This window comes from Gracilinanus agilis, chromosome 2 (assembly GCF_016433145.1).
Source record: "Gracilinanus agilis isolate LMUSP501 chromosome 2, AgileGrace, whole genome shotgun sequence".
Lineage (NCBI taxonomy): Eukaryota > Metazoa > Chordata > Mammalia > Didelphimorphia > Didelphidae > Gracilinanus > Gracilinanus agilis.
This window is the reverse complement of record NC_058131.1, coordinates 565018085-565046023: the sequence shown is the minus strand read 5'-3', so window position 1 is coordinate 565046023 and position 27939 is coordinate 565018085. Positions and strand designations below refer to the sequence as shown.

The 27939-nt window shown below is 33.9% G+C and overlaps 1 protein-coding gene across 4 annotated transcripts in view; it reads left to right on the top strand.

Annotated features, from left to right (window-relative positions):
- Positions 1 to 27939, top strand: part of LRRC49 (leucine rich repeat containing 49) — a 212263-nt gene that overhangs the window by 161497 nt on the left and 22827 nt on the right. For all 4 annotated transcript variants that reach the window (XM_044662387.1, XM_044662385.1, XM_044662384.1 and 1 more), the window contains 2 exons: positions 19261 to 19498; positions 20651 to 20836. In XM_044662387.1, coding sequence (XP_044518322.1) covers positions 19261 to 19498; positions 20651 to 20836 — 424 coding nt within the window. The remainder of the gene's footprint in view (positions 1 to 19260; positions 19499 to 20650; positions 20837 to 27939) is intronic.

Below are 27939 nucleotides of genomic sequence, written 5' to 3'. Positions count from 1 at the left end.
AGGCAAAAGAGTGGTACAGGCTAGGCAGTTAAAGTTAAGTGACTTCCCCAGGGTCCCACAGCTAGGAAGTGTCTGAGGACAGATTTGAACCCAGGTTCTCCTGACCCCAGGCTTGGCACTCTAGCCATTGTGCCACCTAACTGTCCCTTTTTAAAAAAATTCTTATCTTTACCTTCTCTCTTGGTATCAATTCTAAGACAGAAGAGTGACAAAGTCTAAGCAATCAGTTAAGTAATTTTCCCAGGATCACATAGCTAGGAAGTATCTGAGGCCACATTTGAACCCAGGACCTCTCATCCTAGGCCTGGCTCTCAATCTACTGAGCTACCTAGCTACCCTGAGAGGCCTCAAGTATTGATGGATTTTTAAGAGATTTTAACTGAAAAGAATAAAGAGAGATACAACAAGAATGGCTAGCAAGGGATTATAGGATCTCAGGACTTTTTTAAGGATGAGGAAGATGGGCTTGCTTATAGGCAGTAGAGAGGAGTCAGTAGGGAGAGAGTTAAAAATATAGGGAGTGAAGATAAGAAGTAGTAGAACTCTTGGAGAAGATGGAAGTGAATAAGATAAAGGGTATATTTAGAGAAGTTGGCCTTAGCAAGGAAAAGAGCCACCTCTTCCTCAGAGACTAGAGTGAATAAGATACTGAGAGATGTTAGGGGAATGGTGGATGAGAATATAAGTTTAAATGTTTATGAACATTTATAATTTTCTAGTCAAATAAGTCTAGAAGTTAATATGATTTTGGAAGGTCTGAGGAACAGGATAACTTATTTTTTTGCAAATTCTTCTGCTATATATTCAGTATTGTATAAGGTTCAGCAGGTTAATTTAAATAGTCTCTGTATTTGATTTTGCATTTTTGCAGAAAGGCACCTGGCAAAGAGTTTATTGCTTCCAGTTATTTTGTCTTGGTGCTCTATTGCTTGTCATTTAGCGAAGTTATATTTTTCTTTTTTAGGTAGGCAGTTCCATTGATTCATTTTTCTCTAACTTTTTTATTAAATGAGTCCTAAGCAGTGTCCTTGAAAACACTATTATAAATTATTATGGAAATAGTTAACTATTCTTTAAAGATTTAAAGTTTTGTTATGTAAGGATTTAAATTAATGGTTTAACTAAATATGTGAGAATTCTAAATTAATATTGTGGTCACTGATTTAAAAATATTATGGCTCAACCAAATTTACTTTTAGTAGCTTTATTTACAAAAAAAAAGTGGAAAGAGTGAAAGTAGAGGAATACAAAAAGAAGGTTGAGAAGACATCCAGCCTATCAGGGCTTGTTAACCCTTGACCGAAGGACCCAGTGTTCCATGCAGGTCTCCAGCGAAGGTCCCTTGAAGACTACTTCTGAAGACAACCTCCTGAAGACTATCTCCAGAAGACTGCTTGAAGAAGACATAAAGACATGCCTTTTACAGCTGTTACAGTCTCATGACAGAGGAGGGAGGAGGTTTCCCAAGGAGTTTGGTTACCCCATGATGGGTTATTATCTCATCCAGGAGTTGGAAAAGTTTTCCTAGGGGATGTGGTACCCCTGAATGACCCCTGAAAGGGAGCATTCCCCATGAAGCCTAGTAGCTTCTGGATGGTTTTTATATTTGTAACTCTTCAGCCTACTCTACCCTTCCACCAGAATGATCTTGATTTTTGGTGACATTTTAGACCCCCAAAATTTTCATCATCAGTACAGAGGTTTTTATGGGCCCTCCTGTCAAATTTTTGAATGATGGCAGTAATAGACTTTGTTAGAAATATCTCAGCCAAGGTTGAAGAATTTGCTAGATCTGGAGAATTTGTGACAAGTATCTATGAGCTTCAGTGGCTATAGAAACTCATGTGAATCCTAGTGATAGTGGGTTTATTTGCTATTGTCATTAAATGTGCTCTTACGATTTGGGGGATTTTGGTACTTGAATGTGCATTAAGCTACTATACTACTGTTTTTTATAAAACTGTTTTCTTAGTGAAAATTAATGTATCCTAAGTTGATCAGGGTATTGATCAATACCCTCCTATTGTGGGGATTGTATAATTCTCATAAAACCCAAGATTTAAAAAAAATATTTTTTTGAGAAAACATTTCAGGAAAAGAAGCTCAATAACTCCTTGAATCAAGAAAATGAACTGTTTGGAGAAAATGCCATAAAGAAACCTCCACTGCATCAAGAAGATCCAGGACGAATTTTGTGGTATAATTGAACTGAAGGGAGTTGAACACATTTATTCTGGATGTAAATTCTTTTGCCAAAGAGGACTAATTGGCCTTTTTGTCAATGCCCCTAGCAAACATTGGGTTTTCTCTCTCTCTCTTCTATTTCCCTCTTATCTCTAACTATTGTAGTTTCCTCTTAGAAAGTACAATATTGTATACACCTTTAGCTAGAAGATCTTTAGAAGTATAAGCTGTTTATGTTAAATGATTCATTGGGGAGATTAGTCACCCAATGAATCACAGGGGGGATTGTGAAGCTTGAATCAAATTTTCTTTGTCTATCAATCAGCAACTTTTAATTTAATTAACCCAAAACTAAAAACACCCCTAATTAATACTTTTTAGCTATCAAGTAAGAGAATTCACAAGTCACTTACTTAAAGAGTTCACATCTTCATAAACACTCAATCAGTTGGGAAATTGTGAATCCTTTTGATAAGAGGATGAGAGGTGTGAATCCCGCAGACACTGCCCATCTGGGCAGTGCTAGGCAATTTGGAAGCTGTGATTGGCCCCTGCAAAGAGGGGAAGAGACAAGGAAGTCATTATAAATTTATATTTTTCGGCCGAAGGGAATCTTCTGGAGATAGTCTTTGGGAAGTCCTCTTTGACCTGAATCTGGAACTTGGAGGAACTTGGACTGGAACTGAAGGAAGATGTTTACACTGGTGAGACCCATATTGAAGAGGTTATTGAACTTCCACATGGAGATTGAGACCTTAGGAAGCTTTTGTCATAGTTTAGCTGAATTTCTTTGAATTAGCAATTATAAGGTATTTAGCTAGGATATTTAACTAGGAAATATTTTTACTTCCTTCTTACATTTCTCTCTTTTGCTGTATATTATACTAAATTATCAAGAGCTATTAACAGATTTTTTTGACTTAGGAAGAAAACAGTGACCACAATCTCACTTTTATAATCCTCACATATTTAGTCAAACCATTAATTTAAATCCTTAGAGTTAATGCCATGCATTATTGTTATAAAATTAATCTCTTATAGTTCAACAAGGCTTGTGGGAAATCTAATTATATTCTGTATATTATTGATTCTATTTAAATTGGTATAATCATTTACATTCAAACTGGGCCTTTATATCCAGCCAGAAAAGGGGCAGCTAGGTGGTACAGGGGGGTATAATGCTGGACCTGGAGTCAGGAAGACCTGAGTTTGAATGTGGCTTCAGACACTGGCTAAGCTGTGTGATCGTTGGCAAGTCACTTAACCCTGTTTACCTCAGTTCTTTATATTTAAAATGAGCTAGATAAAGAAATGGCAAACCACTCCAGTATTTTTGTGAAGAAAACCCCAAATGGGAGTCATGAAGACTTGGACATGACTGAATTGACTGAACAATATCAAAGTATGTCCCTAACAAGCATATCCTTATCTGGGCCTTCAACATAGGTCTTCCTTCTTTCCAGCTGCCTCTCTTGCTCAAACAAATGAAATTAAAATATGATCTAGTCCTTACCAAGAGATATATGTATGAGTAAAAATGTCATTCCATAAAAATTAGATTATGACTTTTCAATGTTTTCCTTAAAAGTTATGCTAGTAGTTTCCTCCATTTTTATATGTTATTATGCTAAAAATTTCATCAATTTTCTAGGTCTTATTTTTAAATAATTTTCAGTGATTTTTCATCATTTTTGTTGATTGTTTTTCTGACTAATAAATTCTTGATGATTATAAGACCTTAGGACCATAGGATTTGGAGACCAGAGGGGATATTAGAGTTCATGTTATCCTATTGCATCATTTTATGAAAAAGGAAATTGAATCCCAGAAAAATAAAGAGACTTTCTTAAGATCACACAGGTGGGAAGTAGGGACCTCAGAGACATCCTTCTCATTTTACAGATGAAGAAATTGAGGCTCAGGGAGGCAAAATACTTGTCCAGAGTTCAAGATTAGCATGCATCAAAGATAAAGTTTACACCCAAGTCCTCTACTTTCAGAGCCAATGCAGATCATAAAGCAACAGTGTCAGCTTCTTACTTCATTTAATCACCCAGCTATACAAAATGTCAATCATTTGACTACAAAAAATAATTTTCATTATTGCTATTTATACACTATTGTGTAACTTTTGCCTCTACTACAAGCAAAGAACATTGGGGTGAAAAATATTCTATTCCAAGCCAAGTTTGGACAGATAGGGTTGTTACAGTGGAAAGAGTATTCACAACCTAGAGTTAGGAAGACTCATCTTCTTGAGTTCAAATTTGGCCTTAGATACTTATTAGCTGGGTAAGTCACTTAACCCTGTTTTGCCTCAATTTCTCCTCTATAAAATGAGGTGGGGAGGGAAATGACAAACCACTCTAGTTATCTTTGCCAAGAAAACCCCAAATGGGATCATAAAGATTTGTCGTAACTGTAATGACTAAATAACAGCAAGAAGCCAAGTTTACATTTATTTTGATCTCTTGCTTATTACCACTTGTACTTTTCTCAGTACAGTGCCTAGCATGTAGTAGGCACTCAATACTCGTTGATTGATTGATTGAAGACAGAGGCAGACTGATACATAATTAAGGGCTTTAACTTTTTTCTGGTACTGTTTCTTTTCATGGCATCATCATTCTCCAAAAAATATATAGTAACATTTCAGTTGTCCCCTGTGGTGTCAGGGGCATTGAAGTGGACAGTGTAAACTAGATAAGTGAAATTTTCAAGTATCAAAAGTTAGTATTTTAAGTACTAACAATTTATACATATTTAACAAATTTTATATCATTATTTCTAAGATTATATAATTTCTTTACTTAGTAATGAGAATTTAGTATATATAATTTAACATTTTCTTGATATCTTAAGGTCATCATTATAACCTTAAACTATAATATTGTACCATTATATGGTAGAATATTCGGAGGCTGTGGAGTTGTGGGGCTCTATGCTTCTACACTGAATATTCCCAGATTATTGTGTTATTCGTTTGGGTTCCTTTTTTCCCTTACTGGCTTTTTCACTAATATACTGTTACTGTTTTCTTCTGGCTTTACACCTGCTTCATGATGCCACTGCCATCATTTTATTGCCCATGCTGCTTTTTCATCATTTCTGCTTTGCTTTTGTTTTTTCTCTCTCTTTTTCCTCTTTTCTGAATATAAAATTCCATGAGAACAGGAACTAAAACTTTATCTTGGTAGGTCTCTCCAGTACAGTTTCCAAAGACATATAGAATTTTATCCTCCTATCTGAATTTTTCCTTGTTTGTAAATATTTTAAAGTATTCATTCTTCCTTTGGGTTTCTTCCACACTTCTTTATTTTTACCCTCATAGACCTTAATTTTTCTAGTCATTACAGTCAATCAGAGTACTCTTTCTTGTTACTTGTTGGTACAAAAGTCATCCATATTGTGTCTTCTTTAATTTGGGGTTAAATTTAGGATCATAGGCTGTTAGTTATAGAATTGGAAAGGACCTAAGAGATACTCTGTTCCAGAAGTGTCAAACAGGAGGTCCATGGGCTATATTACATACAGCTTGTGGCCCAAACCAGATTAAAATATTTTTGGGAAATATATACTAAAACAAATACAAGTACAATAGAACATACATGATATTAATATGTGGTTTCCAAGTAAATATTTGGCCTGCAATGATCTTTATGCATAATTGTGCATAATATATAATAATAAATGTATAATTATGTATGACATTAAATGTATAATCATGACCTTTCTATTTAAGGATAATTTCTTAAACTGTTACTTTCTGCCTTAGAATCAATACAGAGTATATTTCAGAGGGAGAAGAGCAGTAAGCACTATACATTTGGGCTTAAGTGACTTGCCCAAGGTCACATAGCTAGGAAGTGTTGGAGCCTGACTCTCCATTTATCTAGCTACCCCTTCTAGTTGAGTTTGATACCATTGTTCTAGTCCTACTCCTTCATTATATAGATAATGAAATTATGGTCCAGAGAGATTGTTACTTAGTTGAAGTCACACATTGTTTCTTTGTCCTTCTCCCCTCCCTTTTTTTTTTTCCCTGTAGCGCTTATATCTAAAGACTTCACTAGTTCTTTAGGGTTTATTCTAAAAAAAAGGATGAATGTACCAAATACTTGCATATCAGATACTTGGGGTACCAAACAGTTATATTGAGCTTTAAGAGGAACTCATACATTTAGGTTAGGCTTAAAGAAAAATTAGAGGCAACACTTCATTTATAATTATCTCCACAAATTGCTGATTAGGAAATTAGAATTCAGTTGAAATGGTGAATTAGTCAACAAAGATTTATTATTTCACATTTGTGTCAGGGATGGTCTATTTTTAGACTGAAATGAAAATAGTAATAACACATGGCCGTTAATTCTGATATTTAGCAGTTATTCATCTCATTGTGTTGAACAACGAATCTTAATGAATGACTAAGAAGTTCCTTAAGAATAAGAATCTTAAAATATTAGAATCTATTTCTGAAAGATTATTTGTATAGGGATATGTAGAGATTTTTAAAAAGTAGAACTATCAAATGCATCTTTAGTATTTTAAGTATTATGAGCCTTCCTGTGAAGGTGAGAGAGGTAAATTAGATTATCTCTCAAATTCCTATAATTAAATTGTTTCATGTATTCAAGGGTCACAGAAGGGCCCCTACTTTGCACATATATATTCACAGTTCTTAGTTTTCATAGTGCCAAAAAAGTGGTTAATCCTTGTCTGCCTTTGCCTAAGGATGATACTTAGTATAGGGGTGTGAAACTCCATGCTTTGAGACAATCAGCCACAGAGAAATTATTGGCACAAAAAAGGAAAAAAAAACATTCAAAAATACTTGTCCATCCCATTAACGGTTTCCCTATTCACTGTACGTAAGACAACTCTACTGTAATGTGACAGATTGCAGGATTTTTTTCCTAGTCAGTTATGGGAAAGTACTTGGCGTAATGTTTTCTTTGCTTACATTGGATACAGGCTGTGAGGTTGGTTTATTCTTGGTCATTTCCTGACTATGAATACTGTGATTCCTTAGCCAAGACTACTATTATAAAATATAATGCATAAAATGAGTTTCCACACCTATGAATGTTGTAATAGAAAACTGTAAAATAAGTTATTGTAGGAATCAGCACCACTTATTCACTGGGGAAAGAATCTTTTGAAATACTCCAAACCCTTCTGTGCTGGCTTATTCTAGAAAACCTAAAAAAGTCCTATTCATCTCTCTTATATATCACTTTTTCTTTTAATTGTAGAGAATTATAGGCATTCAAGAGTAAAATCTCCTCTTTGTCTAGCCCCATTAACTCATTTTTTAAAATGTTTTCAGTTTATCATGTCTATCCTTTTATTCAAATGGACATAATCTACTTCTGGTATATTTTTATTCCATTGTGAAGGTAGAGTTGAATAATAACATTTTGCTCTTGCATTTAAGACTAAATTCTCTAAGTAACTTGAGAAACTACATGATGATAAACTGTTCTTGGCTTTGTGATGAATATTGTGGTTTGGGAATATAGTCAGGCATGTGAGAAGATATGAGAGAAAAAAAGAAAACTGAATAATTTTGGTTTTTCACTGACAAATCACCCACTATTTTGTTGTGGTCTAAAAGGTATAAGCCAATCTTACCTCATTTTCCTAGAATTAGAACTACCTAACAGGAAAACATTCCACAAGAGGCAATGTGGGACAAAGTCTAGTTAGTGGATTTGGGTTCAAATGTCATCACTGTTATTTACTACTTGTATGATCTTGGCAAGTCAAATACATCAGTAGGAAGAGTGTCTATATATAACAGTGATAGTGAACCTATGGCATGGATGCCAAAGATGGCAGGCAAAGCACTATCTGTAGGCATGCAGAAGGATTCGGACAGAGCTGCTTCCCCCTCCCCACTGTGCCTAATGACATTTTTTTTAATATCCCCCACCCCTCTGTCCAGCAGCCTAATGGGAGCACACAAAGCAGGTAAGGTTGGTGACTCACAGGCAGCAGAGCTGGAAGGAAGCAGAGTGCTCCAGCTACTCCCTTTCCTCTCTCTACATTTGCTGAGGACATTCTTCATTTCACCTGCCCCTCTGCACAACAGCCCAATGGAAGTGCTTTCTCTCTCCCCTGTGTGAGATAAGGGGGGCATGGCATGTGGTCTCTGGGGTAGGAGTGGCACAGCGCTCAGTCTGGGGTTGGGGTGAGGCAGGGCCCAGAACTCCAACCCCTAAAAGGTTTGCCATCACTGACATAAGAATTATGTATGCATGTGAGGAGGAAAGCACATGTGAGAACCAAAGGATACATGTAGATAGGTCTTCCTATAGGGAAAAGAAGGAATAAACATTTATATAGCACCTACTTTGTTCCAAGAAGCATGTGTAACCAAGGTATAGACATGGATGGGTAATTTATAGTATAAATGTTGCCAATCCACTGATTCATTTTCTCATTTATGCTTCTCTTTAGGAAGTATTCCCCATTTTGTCTTTGTCTGTCTCTTAAGCTCTCTTTTAGCATCATCTTAGACTTGATAAACATGTCAGATGTGTTTTTCACCAAGGCAAGGATAAAAATGATGACTGGAAAAGGGGCAAGGATAGATCTATTTTGCATTCCACTAAAGGCCATCTTTCAAAGTGATGTCTTCTATTTAATAGAGGCAGCATAGGACAATATAAAGAAAATTGGATTTGAATTCTGAAATCTTGGGTTTGTTACTATCTTTGCCCCTTACTGCCTTTTTGGACCTTAAGCAAATTGCTCAACCTTTCTGGGCCTCAGTTTCCTCATCTGCAAAATGGAAATAAAACATATGTCCCAAGGTTGTTGTGAAGATCATATTAGATAAAGTATATAAAGTGTTTTGCAAATCTTAAAATACTATATACATATTAGTTATTCTTGTTTTTATCATTATCCTTATCCTCATACTTCTTCATCTTATTCAGAGGAGTAGCAAAGAAAACTTTTGCTGAAGTCTGAATAAACTATATATATATATATATATATACATATATATGGCATTCCCATGGTTTCCTAACCGAATTACCTATCAGAAATGTAAATGAGGTTACTCTTGATAGAGTCTTGCTGGCTTTTACTGATAACTATTTCCTTTATAGATATTTCCAGACTATCCCCTTTATAACATGCTCTGGAATATTAACAAGGAATCAGTTGAAGTGTACTGGTCTACAGTTTGCAGAATCCACATTCTCCTCTTTTTGGAAAATCAGGACAATTTTTACTTTTCTCCAGTCCTATAGCACTTATCTTCACGATCTTTAAAAGATCATTGAAAATAGTCAGTGACAGATGATGTTTGCTCTTATTTTTCCTTATTTAGCTTCAGAACAAGAATTAAAAGTTAATTCTTGTTCCTTTCTAATCTGGAGTGTTGCCTTTGTTTTTTATATCATATTTATTTTAATAACAAATTTCCACATCATTTTTCCAAAGTTATATGATCCAAATTGTCTCCTTTCTTTTCTCCTTCCGCCCAAAGCTGGCAAGCAATTCAGTCTAGGTTAATGCATTATCATGCAAAACATTTTGTATTATTCTTTTTTGAAAGTGAATAATCTTATGAGTATTGTCTTTGTTAAGGAAAAGAGGCAAAATCAAATAGATAATTTTGCCTTCTTTTTATCATGAATTAATATTGTGCCATTTACTACAAGCAATGATCCTGTTCCTTCTTAAGCCTCTTTTCCCCCAATTTAACTTAAAACAAACAAAACCAAACTTTTTTTTGTTGTCTTTATCATTCTTCACCAGTCTTATTTGAGTATAAACATACTTATCAGTGTTCTTATATTGTATAAGAATTTTGTGTCCATTCTTTGTTACTTTCCCTTGCTTGAGTTTTCTGTATATATTTAAAAAATGCAAGTTTTTCAGTTCCACAGACATTTAAGTCTTGTTAGCTATTCCTTTTTCACATTTTCACCCCTGAGAGCTTTCTGTTTTTCCTGTGCTGACTTCCTTAGTGTAATTTTAGGCCAAGGGATCCCATCTATCTTATTCCTAAACCCTTAGAAATATATTCTCTTTTTTCTTCTCCATCACGAATTTAAAATTGAATAGTCATTTTTCTGGTAATATTTCCAGTATTTTTACTTCAATAGCTGCTTGTTGTTGATGGAGGTGTGAGTATCAGATTCCTGTGTACTGGTTCCCTTCATTGCTTTTTTTCTCCTTTTGAAGTGCAAAATTGTTATCAGACAAAGCAAGAAAGTATTAGTTGCTCTGCTTTTGGCATAGAAGCAGCTATTATAGATGCCTAGATGATTAAAATTTGCCATTAGAACAATATGTTTATGACTTGGTTCCTGAATTATCTAGAACAGAGGATTTTCGCCTGGAATCTGTGAACTTATTTTTAAAACTATTTTGGTAAGTGTATTTTAAATAAATATTTTCCTTTGTGACTCTGTCTTTTATTTTATGAATAAGAAACATTATTCTGAAAAGGAGTCCATAGGTTGATTCCTTCTGCCAAAGGTGCCCACAATACAGAAAAAGGGTAAGAATCCCTAATCTAGTTACGTTAGTGGCCTGCAAACAGTTATATGATATGGAAGCCAAAAAAGCTAATATATCATGGACTCCAATAAGAGAAGTATAGCTTCCAGGAATAGTAAGGTGATAGATTCTATTTAGAAAACTTTGTTCAGTTCTAGCCCTTATGGTTTAAGAAAGATATTGATAAATTGATGTTCTTCCAGGGGAAGGCAATTAGGATATGGTGAAGGACCTTGAGTCTGTATGAGCATATGAGAACTGGTTGAAGGAAATGGTAAGGTTTTTAACCTTGGATAAAAGGAGATTTGAGGGGGAAGAGGGAGGAGTAAGTTGGTTCTGTAAAATTAATTGAAAGACCATCATACAGAATAGGGATTTCATGTCTTCTGTTTGGTTCCAGAGGATAGAGCTAGATGCAGTAGGCAGAAGCTACAGAGAAATTTAGACAATGTCAGGAAGAACTTCTTTACAGATAGATTTGTTCATGACTTGGAGGTCTTCAAGCAGAGGCGAGAGGATCATATGTTGAGAAAGTTACATTAGTATTTTCATTTTTTGTATGTGTTAGACTAAATGTATGCTAAGTTCCCTCTAACTCTCAAACTCTGTGATTGTCTCTTTACCTACTGTTCAAAGTGCCTATGGGATCCTCAAATGACAGTACCATTTCTGTTTCTCCCCATAATGATTTTCCCCTTAAAGTATGCTTCTATATTTCCCTTCTCTGGTTTACTGGTTTCCACATACAGATTTATTTATCTCTTATACCCCCTTTATTTTATTTGCTTTGAATAATTTTATTATTCAGTCATTTCAGCCTCATCCTACTCTTTGTGACCCCATTTGGAATTTTCTCTAAAAAGATGCAGGAGTAGTGGTTTGCCATTTTCTTCCCCAACTCATTGTTCAGATAAGGAAACCAAGGCAAAACAGGGTTAAATGTCTTGCCCAGGGTCACACAGCTAATAAAAATCTGAGGCCAGATTTGAACTCAGGAAGATGAATCTACCTGATTTCAGGCCTGGTACTCTCCGCCACACCACATAGTTGCCCTTTGAACAACATAGACTTCCAAAATTATAATCTAGTAGTGGATTCTATCCCTCGAAGTCTTATTAAATGTGAGATCAAATGTGCCTCCTTGTATTAAGATCTTTAGTTCACCTGGATTTTTCCATAAGCTTCTGTATAATTTACGTATGGAAATCATAGGAAACAATTTTTATGACTGACTCCTTCAATTTTTATGGCCTAGAGTACTTCACTGCCCTCCAGCAAGCTACTATGCTTTCCCCCCCCTACATTGTAGTGCTTTCTGTGGCATCTAACTCAGTATATATACAAAGGTAGTTTTCCTTTGCCTTTTTTTAAGTGTAAAGCCTTTTGTTTAGATTTGCAGTCCTGCAAACAATTGACATTTTTTTATCAGCCCTTATTTGGTCAACTATATTCATTGACCAGAACCCATCATTCTTCTTTTTAAATTGTGCACCAGAAGTCAAGATCCTATTCTTGATACTGTAACTCTGTAAGATTTTTATTTCTACTTTAGGGAATCAATTCTATTATAGTAGATTTCTTCATCTGTTCACTCCCCAAACCTTCTCTTCTCTTCCAAAGTCCCTGCATATATCTTTCAGCAGCAGTGAAAATATTATTTGTGCTCCCAAGGACTTTAGTTCTTGTCCAAAACTTCGTTAATCCTTAGCAATTTTTTCTAGCTTACTTTTGGTGCTGGAATTATTCATGACCATGTGTTACCACCAGAAGTTGGCTAATTATTATCAGAGGTAATAATTATCAGATTTAGTAAGTTTTCTCAGGATGCATTCTTAAACATTTGCTCTTGTTAACATCAGAACAATAAAGAATTGCTTCAGAAAACTGAGAAAAAAATTTTATATACAACCTCTCAGAAGTCTTATATCTAAACCATATAGAGAATTTGGTAAAATTTATAAGAATAAGCACCACCCCCAATTGATAAATGGGCAAAAGATATGAATAGACAATCTTTGTATGAAGAAATCAAAGTCATATACATAGGTATATGAAAAAAATGTTTCAAATAGCTACTGATTAGAGAAATACAAGCCTAGACAGTTCTGAGCTATTCTCTCACATTCATCAAATTGGCTAAAATGAGAAAAGGGCAAAATGACAAATGTAGGAGAGGAAATGCGGTAAAATGGGGACAGAGTTGAAACTATGAACTGATTCAACCATTTTGGAGAACAATTTGGAATTACACCTAGAGAATTATAAAACTGTGTATACCCTTAAACCCAGCTATTTTCCAAGGAGATCAGGGAAAAAGGAAAATGACCTATAAGTTCCAAAATATTTATAGCAGCTCTCTTTGTAGTGGCAAAGAACTGGAAATTGAGACAATGACCATCAACTGGGCAATGCCTAAACAAATTGTGATATGTGATTGTGATGAGATGTAAGAAATGATGAGAAGGCTAATTAAAAGAAAAATTTGAAAATACTTGTATGAAATAATGAGCAGCAAAATGATTAGAATTAAGAGAACATTATATCGAGCTATAGAATTAATACTTGAAGAGTAACTTATAAATGTCACCTCCAGAGAATGAACTGATGGAAACATGAAAGATATAATCTCTCTATCTCTCTATTCAACTATATACATATATGTATATATATGTGTGTGCATGTATATATGCATATATATGCATATATATGCATATATATATATATATATATAAAGAGGAGAGAGTGACTGAGATACAATTGTTTTAGTAACCCTGAGTGGAAAGTTACTAACAGCTGCTACTTTCTCTACCAAAAATTATAGAGCCATATCACCTTTTCCTTAGCATGCATACACAAGCTTTCTTATTAAGGTCTGGCTTCCACTTCTATGAAAAGAACCTCATATCTTTTACTTAGCTCCAAGTGTTTTGTGGTTCTTTTCCCATTTTTCCTCTGTTGAATTCTTCTCTTTCACACCTTTCTTTCTGCCTGACATGGGCCAAAATTTCTTTCTGTTTCTCCAGATTCTTTTTCTTCTCCTTTTTTTTTTAATCCCATACTCTTCTTCTATTTTTCAGGAAATACTTTATTCTTCATGAAAACCTGGAGATAGAGAAGAGAGACAGTCAATAAACATTTATTAAGCACATATAATGCTATGTGCTGAGAATACAAAGAAAGACAAAAGACAACCTCTTCTCAAAGATCTCTCAGTCTAACCAAGGAGACAGCATACAAATAGTTATGTGCAAACAAACTATATATAGGATAAATGGGAAATAATCAACGGCAGGAAGGCACTAGAATTAAGGAGGATTAGGACAGGCTGCTGTAAAAGGTCGGATTTTATCTGGGACTTGAAGGAATTCAATAGAGATGAAAAGGCAGAGATGAGGAAGGGAGAGCATTCCAGACATTTCTTGAGACTCTTTGTCTTTTAGGAGAGAGAACAGCTTGCACTTTGAACATCAATAGAAGTAACTGAGATGAGACCAAATTACAAACAGAAAATATACAAATTATTGCAAAATTTATTTGTTCTCCATATTTGCTGAAAGTGAGATTCTCAGCTTTTATGGCAAATTCTCAGGTTATAACTTGGTTGTTTCAAGTTTGATATTTGGTCAGTTTGAAACTTGGAACACATTTTCTCATATAAACAATTTTCTTATGGTTGGTTAGCTTCCCAGGCTAGTCCACAAGTCTGTTTAACCAGTAACAATTCTGAAATACATGAAAAGTATAATTACTTTAGGACTTGATCTTTACTTCTAACAGCTTCTATGGAGAAATGTATCCTATTTTAGATGTTAGGATGGTAGGAACATATCTTTCACCTTCCTACAACTCTTGAATACATTATGATTTGGTAATGGAAAGGACTTTACCTTTTAATTTAATGTCAAGCTGCCATTACATATATTTGTCACTCTATAAAAGAGGAATTCCCCCCACACTGTATATGTAAGTACCATCCAAAAGCAGAAGAATCTCTAGCCAAGGGTTTTTTCCCTCAGTCCTCCAGTCTACACAGCACTTTCTAGCTCTTTATATGTATAAAAGTTAGTAAGTCAGGTGATTTTTTTTTAACCTGGAAACTGCCCATTTTTATAAAGACCACAATTCATATTTTTTCTGAGCCTAATATTATTTGTGCTTCTACCTCTCTTCCCAATAGTTTGCTTAATATTTTCACACAGGATGTAATATCACTGGTGTATATAATACTTTTATGCCCCAAATTTTCCATTCTTAAACTTTTTCACATAAAAGAATAAACTCTTTGTCATTGCGCCTCCCCCAACCCCAACCTGACCTGAATCTTCTTCACTTCGAATTTTATCACTCTCACCCTTGAAAATTAAGTTTATGAATTTCTCATCCAGGAAACTCTGGACATTTGTCTTTCTTGCTTTTTATTAGTACATCATCTCTTCCATCAGCCAGGCAAACATATGCTTTCTGTTCCCTACCATGTGATAGTCTTATTTCATGCTTATTATGCTTATCAGTCTCTTTCAAATATCCAGCAAATACTGCATTCCAAAACTTCCCTTCAGTACTTCCTGCTTCATCAAGTTCAGTATATCATTCACATCAAATTCTTCATCAAGTTCAGCTCATCATCAGGTTGGGATATAGGTAACGGAACTTCTGGAACCTTCCCACTCTTTTCCTGAAATAATTATGGGCTTTTCGCAATTCAATATGATTCTCTCATACCAGAATAGATGCACATCTTAATTCATTTTATCTCTGCTCTGTCTCAAATCATCCCATCCCTTAGTGTTATTTATATATGTAAATATAAACAAGTTAGGTATATAAATACTTAATAAATATATATGTATATCTACACATCATTTGTGATTACTCACATATAACTCATTGGTTTATGTCAGTAATGTGTATTAGAAGAAGCATGAAAGATTTGTAGAGGGAAAAGGCATCAGAGAAGGCTTTATAGAGGATATGTAACCTGAGTAGCAACTTGAAAGGAAAGATCTCAGTGGCAGAGTTATAGAAGGGTTTTCCTTCCAGTATTGAGGAGAAGAAAGGAGCAAACAGATAAGTTTGTTTGTGTTTCCTACGTTATTACTGTGCCCTTAATTATAAGTAGCAATTATAGTAGCCCCTGAAATACCTGTAGTAGAAGTCTGGTATAGCATTATTAGTGTACAGAGAAGATACTTATCTTTCTACTTTGTTTGAAAATATATTTCAAAATATTTCATTCATAATGGTGTTAGATAAATATTAGGCTTATGAAGACTGGCATTAATAAACATAGAATTAAAAATTAAATGTGGAAGTTAAACTAATAAGAATAGGAAAATGTTTTATTTTTACTCAGATCAGATTATTGAAGTTTGGGACAAAGATCCTTTAAAACAATTCTAATCACCATTTATACATCCTTTAGAAAAAAGTGTTATTAATATTCTAGTTGCATGACTTTTAGCTATGTCACATCATCTCTGGCAGCCTGGCCTCAGTTTCTTCATCTGAAAAATGGGATAATAATAGCACCAACTTCACTTCATTGTTATGAAGACTCTTATGAGCTGCTCATTATACCCTTCATTATGGGGGAAGCCCTGAATAAAGATTAAAAGTACTCAAAAAAATGTTTTAATATTTTTTTGCCTCAGTGACTTAGCATGTATTGTTTCTTCCTTGAGTACCAGTAGTAGGATCACGGGCTAAAGTATAAACAAATTAGCAACATTTTTTTTCATTATTCAAAGTCAATTTTCATTTTCATATTTACAGGATATGTTTTCCTTCATGTTCCTCCTATTATAAGTGATTTGGAGTGTGTGTGTGTGTGTGTGTGTGTGTGTGTGTGTACATTTTATATGTATGTATTGGTATTTTTAGTTTTCACTTTTTTTGGTAGGTATTTGTACATAATTATAAATATATCTTTTGTCTAAGGTACCTTCTGTTCTTATCTTTTTATGATGTGATCTTTCCATTTAGGCCACTTATCCATTTGGCTCTTATTATAAGATATTAAGATATTATTGTATATTAAGATATAATATTAATATATTATAAGATATTAAGATATTATTGTAATCATATTTTTTATCAAACTGCTTTCTGGGTTTCCTATTAATTCCTGTCAAATAGAAATTTGTGGTCTTTGGTTTATTTGACATCAGATTACTATATTTATTTCTTCCTAGATCTTGCTATTTAATTTATGCCACAATTTAATTCACTATTTTTAGCCAGTACCAAACAGTTTTGATTATTATTACAGAGAACTTGAGATCTGGTACTACTGGACTCTCTTCATTTCTCCTTTTTCCCCCATTTCTTTTGAAATTCCAAATTTCCTTCTGTCTACTGCATATTTTTAAGGTTTCATTTACATACTTGTTCTCTTCTACCCCCTACACCAGTGGTTCCCAAACTTTTTTGGCCTACCGCCCCCTTTCCAGAAAAAATATTACTTAGCCCCCTGGAAATTAATTTTTTAAAAAATTTTAATAGCAATTAATAGGAAAGATAAATGTACCTGTGGCCATCACCGCCCTCCTGGATTGCTGCACACCCACCAGGGGACGGTGGCACCCACTTTGGGAATCACTGCCCTACACAGAAACCCTTCCTTTTAATAGTGAAGCCAAATAAATTCATACATTGACCTTGACTCAAAATGCATAGTATGTCTCTTGCGGACAGTCTTATGAAATCCATCACCTCTCCCCCAAGAGGTGGGATTCATATTTTGTCATTAGTCATCTAAAGTAATGATTGCTCAGTGCATTGTTCAGAATTGTTAAGTCTAAGTTGTTTTCCTTTACAGTATATAATCAATTTTATAAATTGTTCCCTTGTTTCTGTTCACCTTACTCTTTATCAGTTCATAAAAATTTCCCCAGATTTTTCTGAATTTTTGTCATTTTTATAGCATGATATTATTTTAGTATATGTATTTACTATAATTCATTTTGCTGTTCTCCAGTTTATGAGTACCTACTTTACTTCCAGTTCTTTGCTTTCTAAACTTTTCTTGTCTCCTATGTGTTTGAAAGATTCTACTCAGCCCTGGTCCTTTAAATAGGAATGCTTCTTTCTATTCTATAAAATTCTATTTCCCCCCCAATAAGATTAAACAGTTTTATAGAAGTCTGTTCTTTGTTGTAAACCTTTTCCTTTTGACCACAAGAATATAATTTTCCAAAATTTCCTCTCCTTTATAATAGTTGCAGCTTAGTTATGAATGAATCATGATTGGTATATTCATGATATAGATTCATACACTTGAACTCTTTATTCCTGGCTACTCACAGTAATTTTTTTTTAACTTTGAAGATTTCCATTTTGACTATGACATTGCTAGGCATTTTCAGTTTGGGGCTTATTTCAATAAATAACCAATGGAATCTTTTAGTTTTCCCTTTGCCCTCTGGTTCAGATAGATGTGATTTAAAAAAAATAAGATATCTTAGTTTTATTTGGGTATGGTTTGCAGGGGACTCTATATTTCTTAAATTATCTCTCGACCTATTTTCCAGTCTCTTGTTTTTAACAGATTCCTGACATGTAATCTTAATTTTTCAGCCTTTTGACTTTGTTCTAATGCCTTGTGATTACATACCTGAAATGGATTTTTGTATTATATTTGTTTCATCTTGTTTTTCAGGGAATCCACTATTTGGGTAAGATTTTTCACCTTCTGTTCTAAGCTATTTTTTTTAACATTTTTCCTTAAGATCTGTGATTTCATTTTTTATCTATCATTTCATTAAGTCATTCTCCCTCACCTGCTCCACCCCTACCTAAGACTTTCTTTGTATTTACTTTGTTACTAGTATCTTCTGGATTTGCCTCTTGAGTTAATTTTAAGCCATAAACCATAGTATCTCTTCATTGTGTTTGGAATTTTCTTTTCTTCACTCATATTTTTAGTCCCAGTTTTTAGATCGAGACTTTCTGCCAAGACCAAATTCTACTCCTCTCATACCCTTAGATGGGGGTTGGGCAAAGGCCCTTTTGGATTCTGTTCATTTTATAGTCCAGGTGTTGTTCCTCTTGTATTGTCACAATTCTAGATGGGGTGGCTAATTCCTAGTCCCATCTTTTTCCTATTCCACAACTTCTCTCTCATCCATCTTGTCTGAGGTCCCTATCTGTGTAGTGTTATACATAAAATATGGCTTCTATTTTGGAAAATGTTACTGTCAACAGTATTTAAATGAAAGTACCCTTCTATATAATTGACACTAAATAGCTAGTGGCATTAAGAAGAATAACTGAGTAGAGGGAGCAAATTATTTTAATTTGATATAAAGAATAACTCTGGATTTGGAGAAGGTACTTTCTGTGATATTGTGCCTTTCTTTGAATTGAAAATAAATTTAGAAGGTTATTTATCTTTCACACAGAGAAGTGAAAATGAGCCAATGGTACATTTTGTTCTACTTACTGAAATAAAAAAGCTTTTTGAATTACAAGGAAATTATGAAGATTGAGCCTTCATATTCTGTTATTTACTTTGCCATGAAAAAACTTACATTTAAAATTGCATTTGTGTTTTGACAGGTCTCTTGATCCTGTGATAAGTACTGCTTTACAAGGGCTTGCTGTCATAGAAAATCACCTTGTGGAAGTGGATGGAGATACACTTTTCTTATATGGCTCTGGAGCTCTAGAATCACTTGACCGTAACTGGAGTGTTCAGACAGCAGGATTGGTCACAACAGTTTCCTTCACTTTCATTGAATTTGATGAAATAGTCCAAATACTCCCCAAATTGAAGATTAAATTTCCTAATTCTTTGGTAAACCTTTTTTTTTAAATAATGTTTAGCTACTCTTAGTTGTAGTTCATGTGGTCAGTTCAAAGCTTGATTTTAACCCTTTTATTTTCTGCAGTTCTAACTTTACTAACAGGACTTTTTAGAGCCAGGATTATAAATTAGAATTGGAAATGGTCTTAGTTTCCTTCTGCTATTGGGAATTCAACCATTGTAAAGCACTTTGACCCTTTGTAGAATGGAAATAAAATAAAACTTCAAATTTTCCCTAATAAATCATTCTATCTGGTAGGACCTACTCACACATTAGATAGTTTGTGTATGTTTTATTTATCATATTTTATGTGGTCATGACATGCTTTAATCTTATAGATTTTTATAATAATCTTGCATTTATGTATCATGTGAACATTTAAAACATTTAATGAGGCTTAGCTTTGTTGATTTTTCTATTAATGTAACATATTTAAAATAATTCTGATTTTATGCCTCATTATCTCATGAAAATATTCTATAACTCAGTTGATTTCATGCATCAATTTTCTGTTTGTTTCCTTATGTCAGTACTTTTCATCATTAGCAATAATGAAGACAGGCTAGAAATGGAAGCTAGTGAATAGAGTTCTAAATTTAAAAATATAATATTTTCATGGTCATCACAATTCTGTTACTTTTTCTGGAAAAGTCAATTTCATCCTCCTGTGTCTTAGAGTTGAATAAAAAAATAGTAGCCTGTTTTTACCTTCTAGGACCAATAGAAAGTTTTATATAAAGTTATTTAAAAACTTCAATATATCTTTCATTTATAGATTTGTGTCAGCTCAAAGACAACCAAGAATCAGCATTCTTGGAGTTTAGATAGCTTTTTTAAACACAGAATCATAGGGTTGGAAGGGGATCATAGAGCTAATCTAGATTAGTTTATACTTGAACAGTTATTCCTAAATGGCCTTGTTTTGAAGATAGGAAATAAATAGCTTTGCCATGTTGTTTTGAAGTGAGCATATTAAATCTGTTAAAAATAAATGCTTTTGCTTTTATCTATTTGAACACTGATTAGCTAAACCTAAGGTCAGTAGGTAGACCACAAGTATAAAAATGATCCATGAAATTCTAAGTTTGATGATTTTAAGATGTTTAAACTTAATCATTTACTTTTACATTTTTATTTTATAGCACCTTAAGTTCAAGGAAACAAATCTTGTTATGCTGCAGCAATTTAATGCACTGGCACAGCTTCGTCGCATTGACCAGTTGACAATCGATCCTCAGGGAAATCCAGTTGTCAATTTTACACTCTGGAAATACTATGTGCTATTTAGACTGAGCCATTTTAGTATGCAAAAAATAAATGGAACTGAGGTAAGCTAACCATATTCATATAAGAAATAGTAAGGAGATGAAATAGCCAAGTAATCAGAGAATGTTTATTTCACTTTGTAACTTAAAATAACAAAAACTACATCTCTCAGACATACTCCATATCCATATCCAACTCCTTATCCAAAACCATCTACTTTACTCTGCCATTTCAGAACTGAGAAGATGTCTCAAATGTTGTCAGGCAGTATTGTCTCATAGTTGATAGTTTAGGCAAGGAGATCCTACTCTTTGTTACCCTAAGGAAAAAAAAATAGAGGAAACTGCCAATACAAAACATATCTATCCCCTACATTAACAGTTAGATCTTGATACATAACTAAATCTGGGGCCTGGGTCAAACTTTCTGAAGGACTCTTTATTTTCTACTTTGGGTGGTAGTAAATATATGATAAATAATGGTAAAATAAATGGATTCCTATTTTCACTGAAAATGAACATACCTGTCAATAATTATGACACTATAAATATGCCTGGCTTGTATCTTTCAAAAACTAATGTATTGGGGGGGGGGGAGGGGAGGGCAGCTGGGTAGCTCAGTGGATTGAGAGCCAGGCCTAGAGACAGGAGGTCCTAGGTTCAAATCCAGCCTCAGACACTTCCCAGCTGTATGACCCTGGGCAAGTCACTTGATCCCCATTGCCTACCCTTACCACTCTTCTCTGCCTTGGAGCCAAAACACAGTATTGACTCCAAGATGGAAGGTAAGGGTTTAAAAACAAACAAACAAAAAAAAAAACTAATGTATCTTTTGGACATTGAGTTTTGTTGACTTAACCAATCAATGGTGACCACTGTGAATCTGCCATTGCCATGGTGGATAGCCACATCTTGAGGGAGATAAAATAGGCCTTGGGCCCCTGAATATATTTGATTATTCAAGCTGTTTTTCAAGGGATCTGGTTTAATCTAGACATTTAGGGAAATTTAAGAGCCCTGAAACTGTCCAATCTCAATAGGAACTCGTAGGACAAGCTGGAGGAAGTCTTGTTGTGGTAGAATAAATTTCTCAAATGTACCTTCCCTAAGTTAAATCAATGTCCTAGGCCTTTAATGCAAACTTCTGGCACATGTGCTGGGGGGGGGAGGGGGCACTCAGAGCCTTCTCTGTAGTGCCATTACCCCAGCACAGAATTTGCTAGAGTTTGTTATTAGAAAGCCAGAGGGATGCAGAGCCAGGCTGCTCCCCTTTCCCTCTCCACGGGCACTTGAGGACATTTCTCACTTCATCTGCCTCTCTGAAATGTTCACCATCATGGGGACAGCTGGGTGGCTCAGTGGATTGAGAGCCAGGCCCAGAGACGAGAAGTCTTGCTTTCAAATCTGGCCTCAGACACTTCCTAGCTGTGTGATCCTGGGCAAGTCACTTAACCCCCATTGCCTAGCCCTTACCACTCTTCTGCCTTAGAACCAATACCCAATACTGATTCTAAGATGGAAGGTAAGGGCTTAAAAAAATAAACAAATAAAATAAAAGATTCAACATCACTGTCTTAGGCTAATCAAAATTGAGGGAAAAGATACTAGATAATTGTACCCAAATGTAATTTACTCAAATTATATGTAAGTATAAAAGAACAAGACAGCACAATTATATAGACTATAGAAAGGGGAAATAACCAAACTAAACTATTTTAAGTTTTTTTTAATAGAAGGAAAATACAATATTTGAAATACTATAGAATCTTTGATTCCATGTACAGTATATTACTGTGTAATCAGCTTTTGTTTGTTCATTCAATAAATGCTTATTTGGTACTTACAATTTGACAAGCACCATGTAAGATGTTAGAAAATAAAGTTCAGTTAAAAAAAATTACTGCTCTTATGGAGGCTCTGTCCTGGTCCTCTTCTCTTCTATACTCCTTTACTTGGGGAATATCATCAGCTTCCATGGGTTTAATTATTGGATGCAGACAGTTAGGGCTATTTCAACTTTGTCTTTGTGTTCCTAGCGCTCAAGCACTTAAAAAATAAATATAAAATAAGTAAATAAACAATCTTGTTAATTGATAGAGATTAATGAGAATATAAATCTAGGTTTGAAACAGGTCAACTGAGGATGAATTAAGTGATTTAGAACATTTTATATGACTATTGATGGTTTTGATTTCTTCATCTGAAGATTGTTCATATCCTTTGACCATTTGTCAGCTAGAGAATGGCTTGAATATGCTTATAAATTTGAGAAATTAGACCTTTATCAGAGACATTTATTATAAAAATTTTTTCCCATTTTGTTGTTTCCCTTCTAATCTTGGTTACATTAGTTTTTTTGTACAAAAGCTTTTAAATTTAATATAATCAAAATTATTCATTTATATTCATTTATATCTTATAATATTCCCTTTATCTCTTGTTTGGTCACAAATTCTTCTCTTCTCCAAAGATCTGCCAGGTAAACTATTCTGTGTTTCCCTAATTTAGTTATGGCATCACTCTTTATATCTAAATCATATATCTGTTTTGAACTTATCTTGGTATAGGATGTGAAATATTGGTCTATACCTAGCTTCTGCCATCCTGTTTTCCAATTTTCCTAGTAGTTTTTGTTAAATAGTGAGTTATTCCAAAAGCTAGGATCTTTGGGTTTATCAAATACTAGATTGCTAATTGCTATCAAATACTAGATTGCTCATTAACCTCGTGAATTGTGTATCTAATTTACTCCATTGATTTATCATTCTACTTCTTAGCCAGTATCAAATTGTTTTGATTATTGCTACTTTATAGTACAGTTTGAGATCTGGTACTGCTAGGGCTCCTTCCTTCACATTTGTTTTCATTAATTCCCTTGATTTTCTTGATCTTTTGTTCTTCCAGATCTGTTTTGTTATTATCTTCTTCACGTCTATAACATAATTATTTGGTAATTTGTTTGGTATGGCACTGAATAAATAAATTAATTTAGGTAGAATTGTCATTTTATAATAGCTTGGCCTACCCATGAGCAATTAATATTTTTCCAATTGTTTAGATCTGACTTTATTTGTGTGAGAAGTGTTTTGTAATTGTGCTCTAAATCCTGTGTTTGCCTTGGCAAGTAGATTCCCAGATATTTTATATAGTTTAGAGTGATTTCAAGTGAAATTTCACTTTCTAATTCTAGCTGCTGGATTTTGCTTGTAATATATTAGAATTGCTAATAATTTATGTGGATTTATTTTTTATCCTGCGACTTTAGTAAAGTAAAAAATATTAATTATTTCAACTAGTTTTTTAGTTGATTCTCTAGGATTTTCTAAGTATACTATCGTATTATCTGCAAAAAGTGATAGTTTAGATTGCTCAATGACTACAAGTAAAAAATATTAATTATTTCAACTAGTTTTTTAGTTGATTCTCTAGGATTTTCTAAGTATACTATCATATTATCTGCAAAAAGTGATAGTTTAGATTGCTCAATGACTACTTTAATTCCTTTAATTTCTTTTTCTTTCCTTATTGCTAAAGTTAGCATTTTTAATACAATGTTAAATAATAGTGGTGATGATGGGCATCCTTGCTTCAATCTGATCTTATCAGGAAGGCTTCTAACTTATCCCCATTGCATATGATACTTGCTAAAGGTTTTAGATACATACTGCTTATCATTTTAAGAAATAACTCATTTATTCCTATGCTTTCTAGTGTTCTTAATATAGGAATGGGTGTTGTATTCTGTTGAAAGCTTTTTCTGTTTCTATTGAGATAATCATATAACTTCTGTTAGTTTGGTTATTAATATGGTCAATTATGCTGATAAGTTTCCTAGTATTAAACCAGCCTTGCATTCCTGGTAAATTCCACCTGGTCATAGTAAATGATCCTAGTAATATATTGCTGTAGTTTCCTTGCTCTAGTAGCTTATTTTAAAGTTTTGCATCTATATTCATTAATGAAATTGGCCTATAAATTTCTTTCTCTGTTTTGACTCTTCCTGGCTTCGGTAACAGTACTATATTTGTTTCATAAAAATAATTTGGTAGGGTTCCATCTCTGCCTATTTTCCCCAGTAGTTTATGTAGTATTTATATTAATTGTTCTTTAAATGTTTGATAGAATTAACTTGTGAATCCATCTGGCCCTGGGGATTTTTTCTTAGGGGAGTTCATTGAAGGCTTGTTCAATTTCTTTTTCAATGGGATAGTTTAATGATTCTATATCCTTTTTAATAATCTGGACAATTTGTATTTTTATAAATATTTATCCATTTCACTTAGAATGTCAAATTTATTGGCATATAATTAAGCAAAATACCTCCTAATGATTGCTTTAATTTCCTTTTCATTGATAGTGAGTTCATCCTTTTCATTTTGGATGCTGATTATTCAACTTTCTTTTCTTTTTAATTAAATTAACCCTATTTTGTTTCTATTTTTTTTTCATAAAACAACTCCTATTCTTATTTATTAGTTCAATGGTTCTCTTGAAATTTTTAAAATTTCTTCTTTAATTTTTTTTTAAACCCTTGTACTTCGGTGTATTGTCTCATAGGTGGAAGATTGGTAAGGGTGGGCAATGGGGGTCAAGTGACTTGCCCAGGGTCACACAGCTGGGAAGTGGCTGAGGCCGGGTTTGAACCTAGGACCTCCTGTCTCTAGGCCTGACTCTCACTCCACTGAGCTACCCAGCTGCCCTCTTCTTTAATTTTGCAGATTTCCAATTTAGTCTTTAAATGAGGATTTTTAATTTGTTCTTTTTGTATTTTTTTGGTTGCACGCCTAGTTCATTGATCTGCTTTTTATCTATTTTATTGATAAGTTATACATTTTCCCCTAAATGTCTTTTTGACTCTATCCCTTAAATTTTGATATTGTCTCCTTAATCTTATTAATCTCCTTAAGGCTCATTAATAAAATTATCGATTGTTTCTGTAATTTGTTCTTTAACCCACCCCCTTTTTAAGCATTAGATTTAGTCTCCAATTAATTTTGTATTTCTTTTCCCATGGAGCTTTATTGATTATAATTTTATTGCATTATGATCTGAAAAGGATGCATTTATTATTTCTGTTTTTCTGCATTTGGTTGTGAAGTTTTTATGCCCTAATACATGGTCAGTTTTTGTGTAGAATCCATGAATTGTTGAAAAGAAGGGGTATATTCCTTTCTATTGCCATTCAATTCTCTCTAGAGATCTATTAGTTTTCACTTTTCTTAGATTTTATTCATTGCCTTTACTTCTTTCTTTTATTTTTTGGCTTGATTCATCTAGATCAGTGATTCCCAAAGTGAGTGCCACCGCCCCCTGGTGAGTGCTGCAGCAATTCAGGGGAGTGGTGATGGCTACAGGTGCATTTATCTTTCCTATTAATTGTTATTAACATTTTTTAAAAATTAATTTCCAGGAGTACTAAGTAATATTTTTTCTGGAAAGGAGGCGATAGGCCAAAAAAGTTTGGGAACCACTGATCTTTAAGGAGGCAATTGAGGTCCCCCACTAGTAGTATAGTTTTACTATTTATTTCTTCCTGAAGTTCATTTAATTTCTCCTTTAAAAAATTAGAAGCTATGCATTTGGTGTATATATGTTTAATATTTATATTACTTCATTGTTTATAGTACCTTTTAGCAAAATGTAATTTCCTTATCTCTTTTAATCAGATCCATTTTTGCTTTATCTGTGTCTGAGATCATGAATAGTCTTTATTTTTTTACTTTAGATGATTCACAATAAATACTCTAGCTCCTTTCCTTTACTTTGTGTGTGTCACCCTGCCTCACATGTGTTTCTTATAAACAACATACAGTAGGATTCTGGTTTTTAATCCACTCTGTTATCCACTTCCTTTTTATGGGTGAGTTCATCCCATTCATATTCACAGTTATGATTACTAACTGTGTATTTACCTCCATCTTATTTTCCCCTTTTGATCCTGTTCTTTTTCCTTTCATTCTGTCCTTCCTCACCAGTGTTTTGCTTTTTATCACCTCCCAAAACTCCCTCCCTTCTATTAACACCCCCCTCTCTCTTATCTTATTCCCCTCCTACTTCTCTATAGGGTAAGATAGGATTCTGTACCTCAATGAGTATGATCATTATTCCCTCTCAGAGCCAGTTACGATAAGAGTAAAATTTAGGCATTGCCCATCACCACCCTCATCCTCCCCTCCACTGAAATAGTTTTTAATTCCTTTTTGGATTAAATAATTTACCCCAGTCCATCTTTCCCTTCCCTTTTCTTTCAGTGCAATCCTCTTGATTTTCTTTTTACATATCATATTATTCTTATCAACTTACTTCCCTACCCTCTGTCCAAATATACTCCTTCTAGCTGTTCTGCTAACATTTTTTAAGAATCACAAATATCCTCTTTTCATGTAGGAATATATACAGCTTGGCCTTATTGAGTCCCTTAAATGTTCTCTCTTTCATATTTACTTTTTTAGGCTTTTCTTGAGTCTTATGTTTGGACTTCATATTTTCTGTTTAAGACTGGTCTTTTCCTCAGGAATGCTTGGAAATCTCCTATTTTGTTGAATGACCATGTTTTTCCTCTGAAAGAATATACTCAGTTTTTCTGGATAGGTGACTCTGCCTTGTAAACCTAAATCTTTCATCATCCAGAATATCATATTCCATGCCTTCTGATCCTTTAATGTGGAGGCTGCTGAGTCCTATGTGATCCTGATTGTAACTCCATGTTATTTGAATTGTTTCTTTCTGGCTGCTTGCATTATTTTCTTCTTGGCTTGGGGGCTTTTGAATTTAGCCATTATATTCTTGGGAGTTGTCATTTGAGGATTTCTTTCTGGAGGTGATTTGTGGATTCTTTCCATTTCTATTTTACTCTCTTGTACAAGAATATCTGGGCAATTTTCCTTGATAATATCTTGTATTATGATGTCCAGGGTTTCTTTTTTTAAATATGGATTTTAGATAGTTCAGTAATTATTAAATTGTCTCTCTTGGATCTATTTTCTGGGTCACTTGTTTTTTCAATGAGATAGTTTACATTTTCTTCTGTTTTTTTTTTCATTCTTTTTTATTTTGTTTTATTGTTTCTTGATGTCTCATGAAATCATCAGCTTTTGAGCCTTCTTTTACATTTGATCCATTTCTTCTTGCATTGCTTTCATTTCTCTTCATATTTTTCCTCTGCC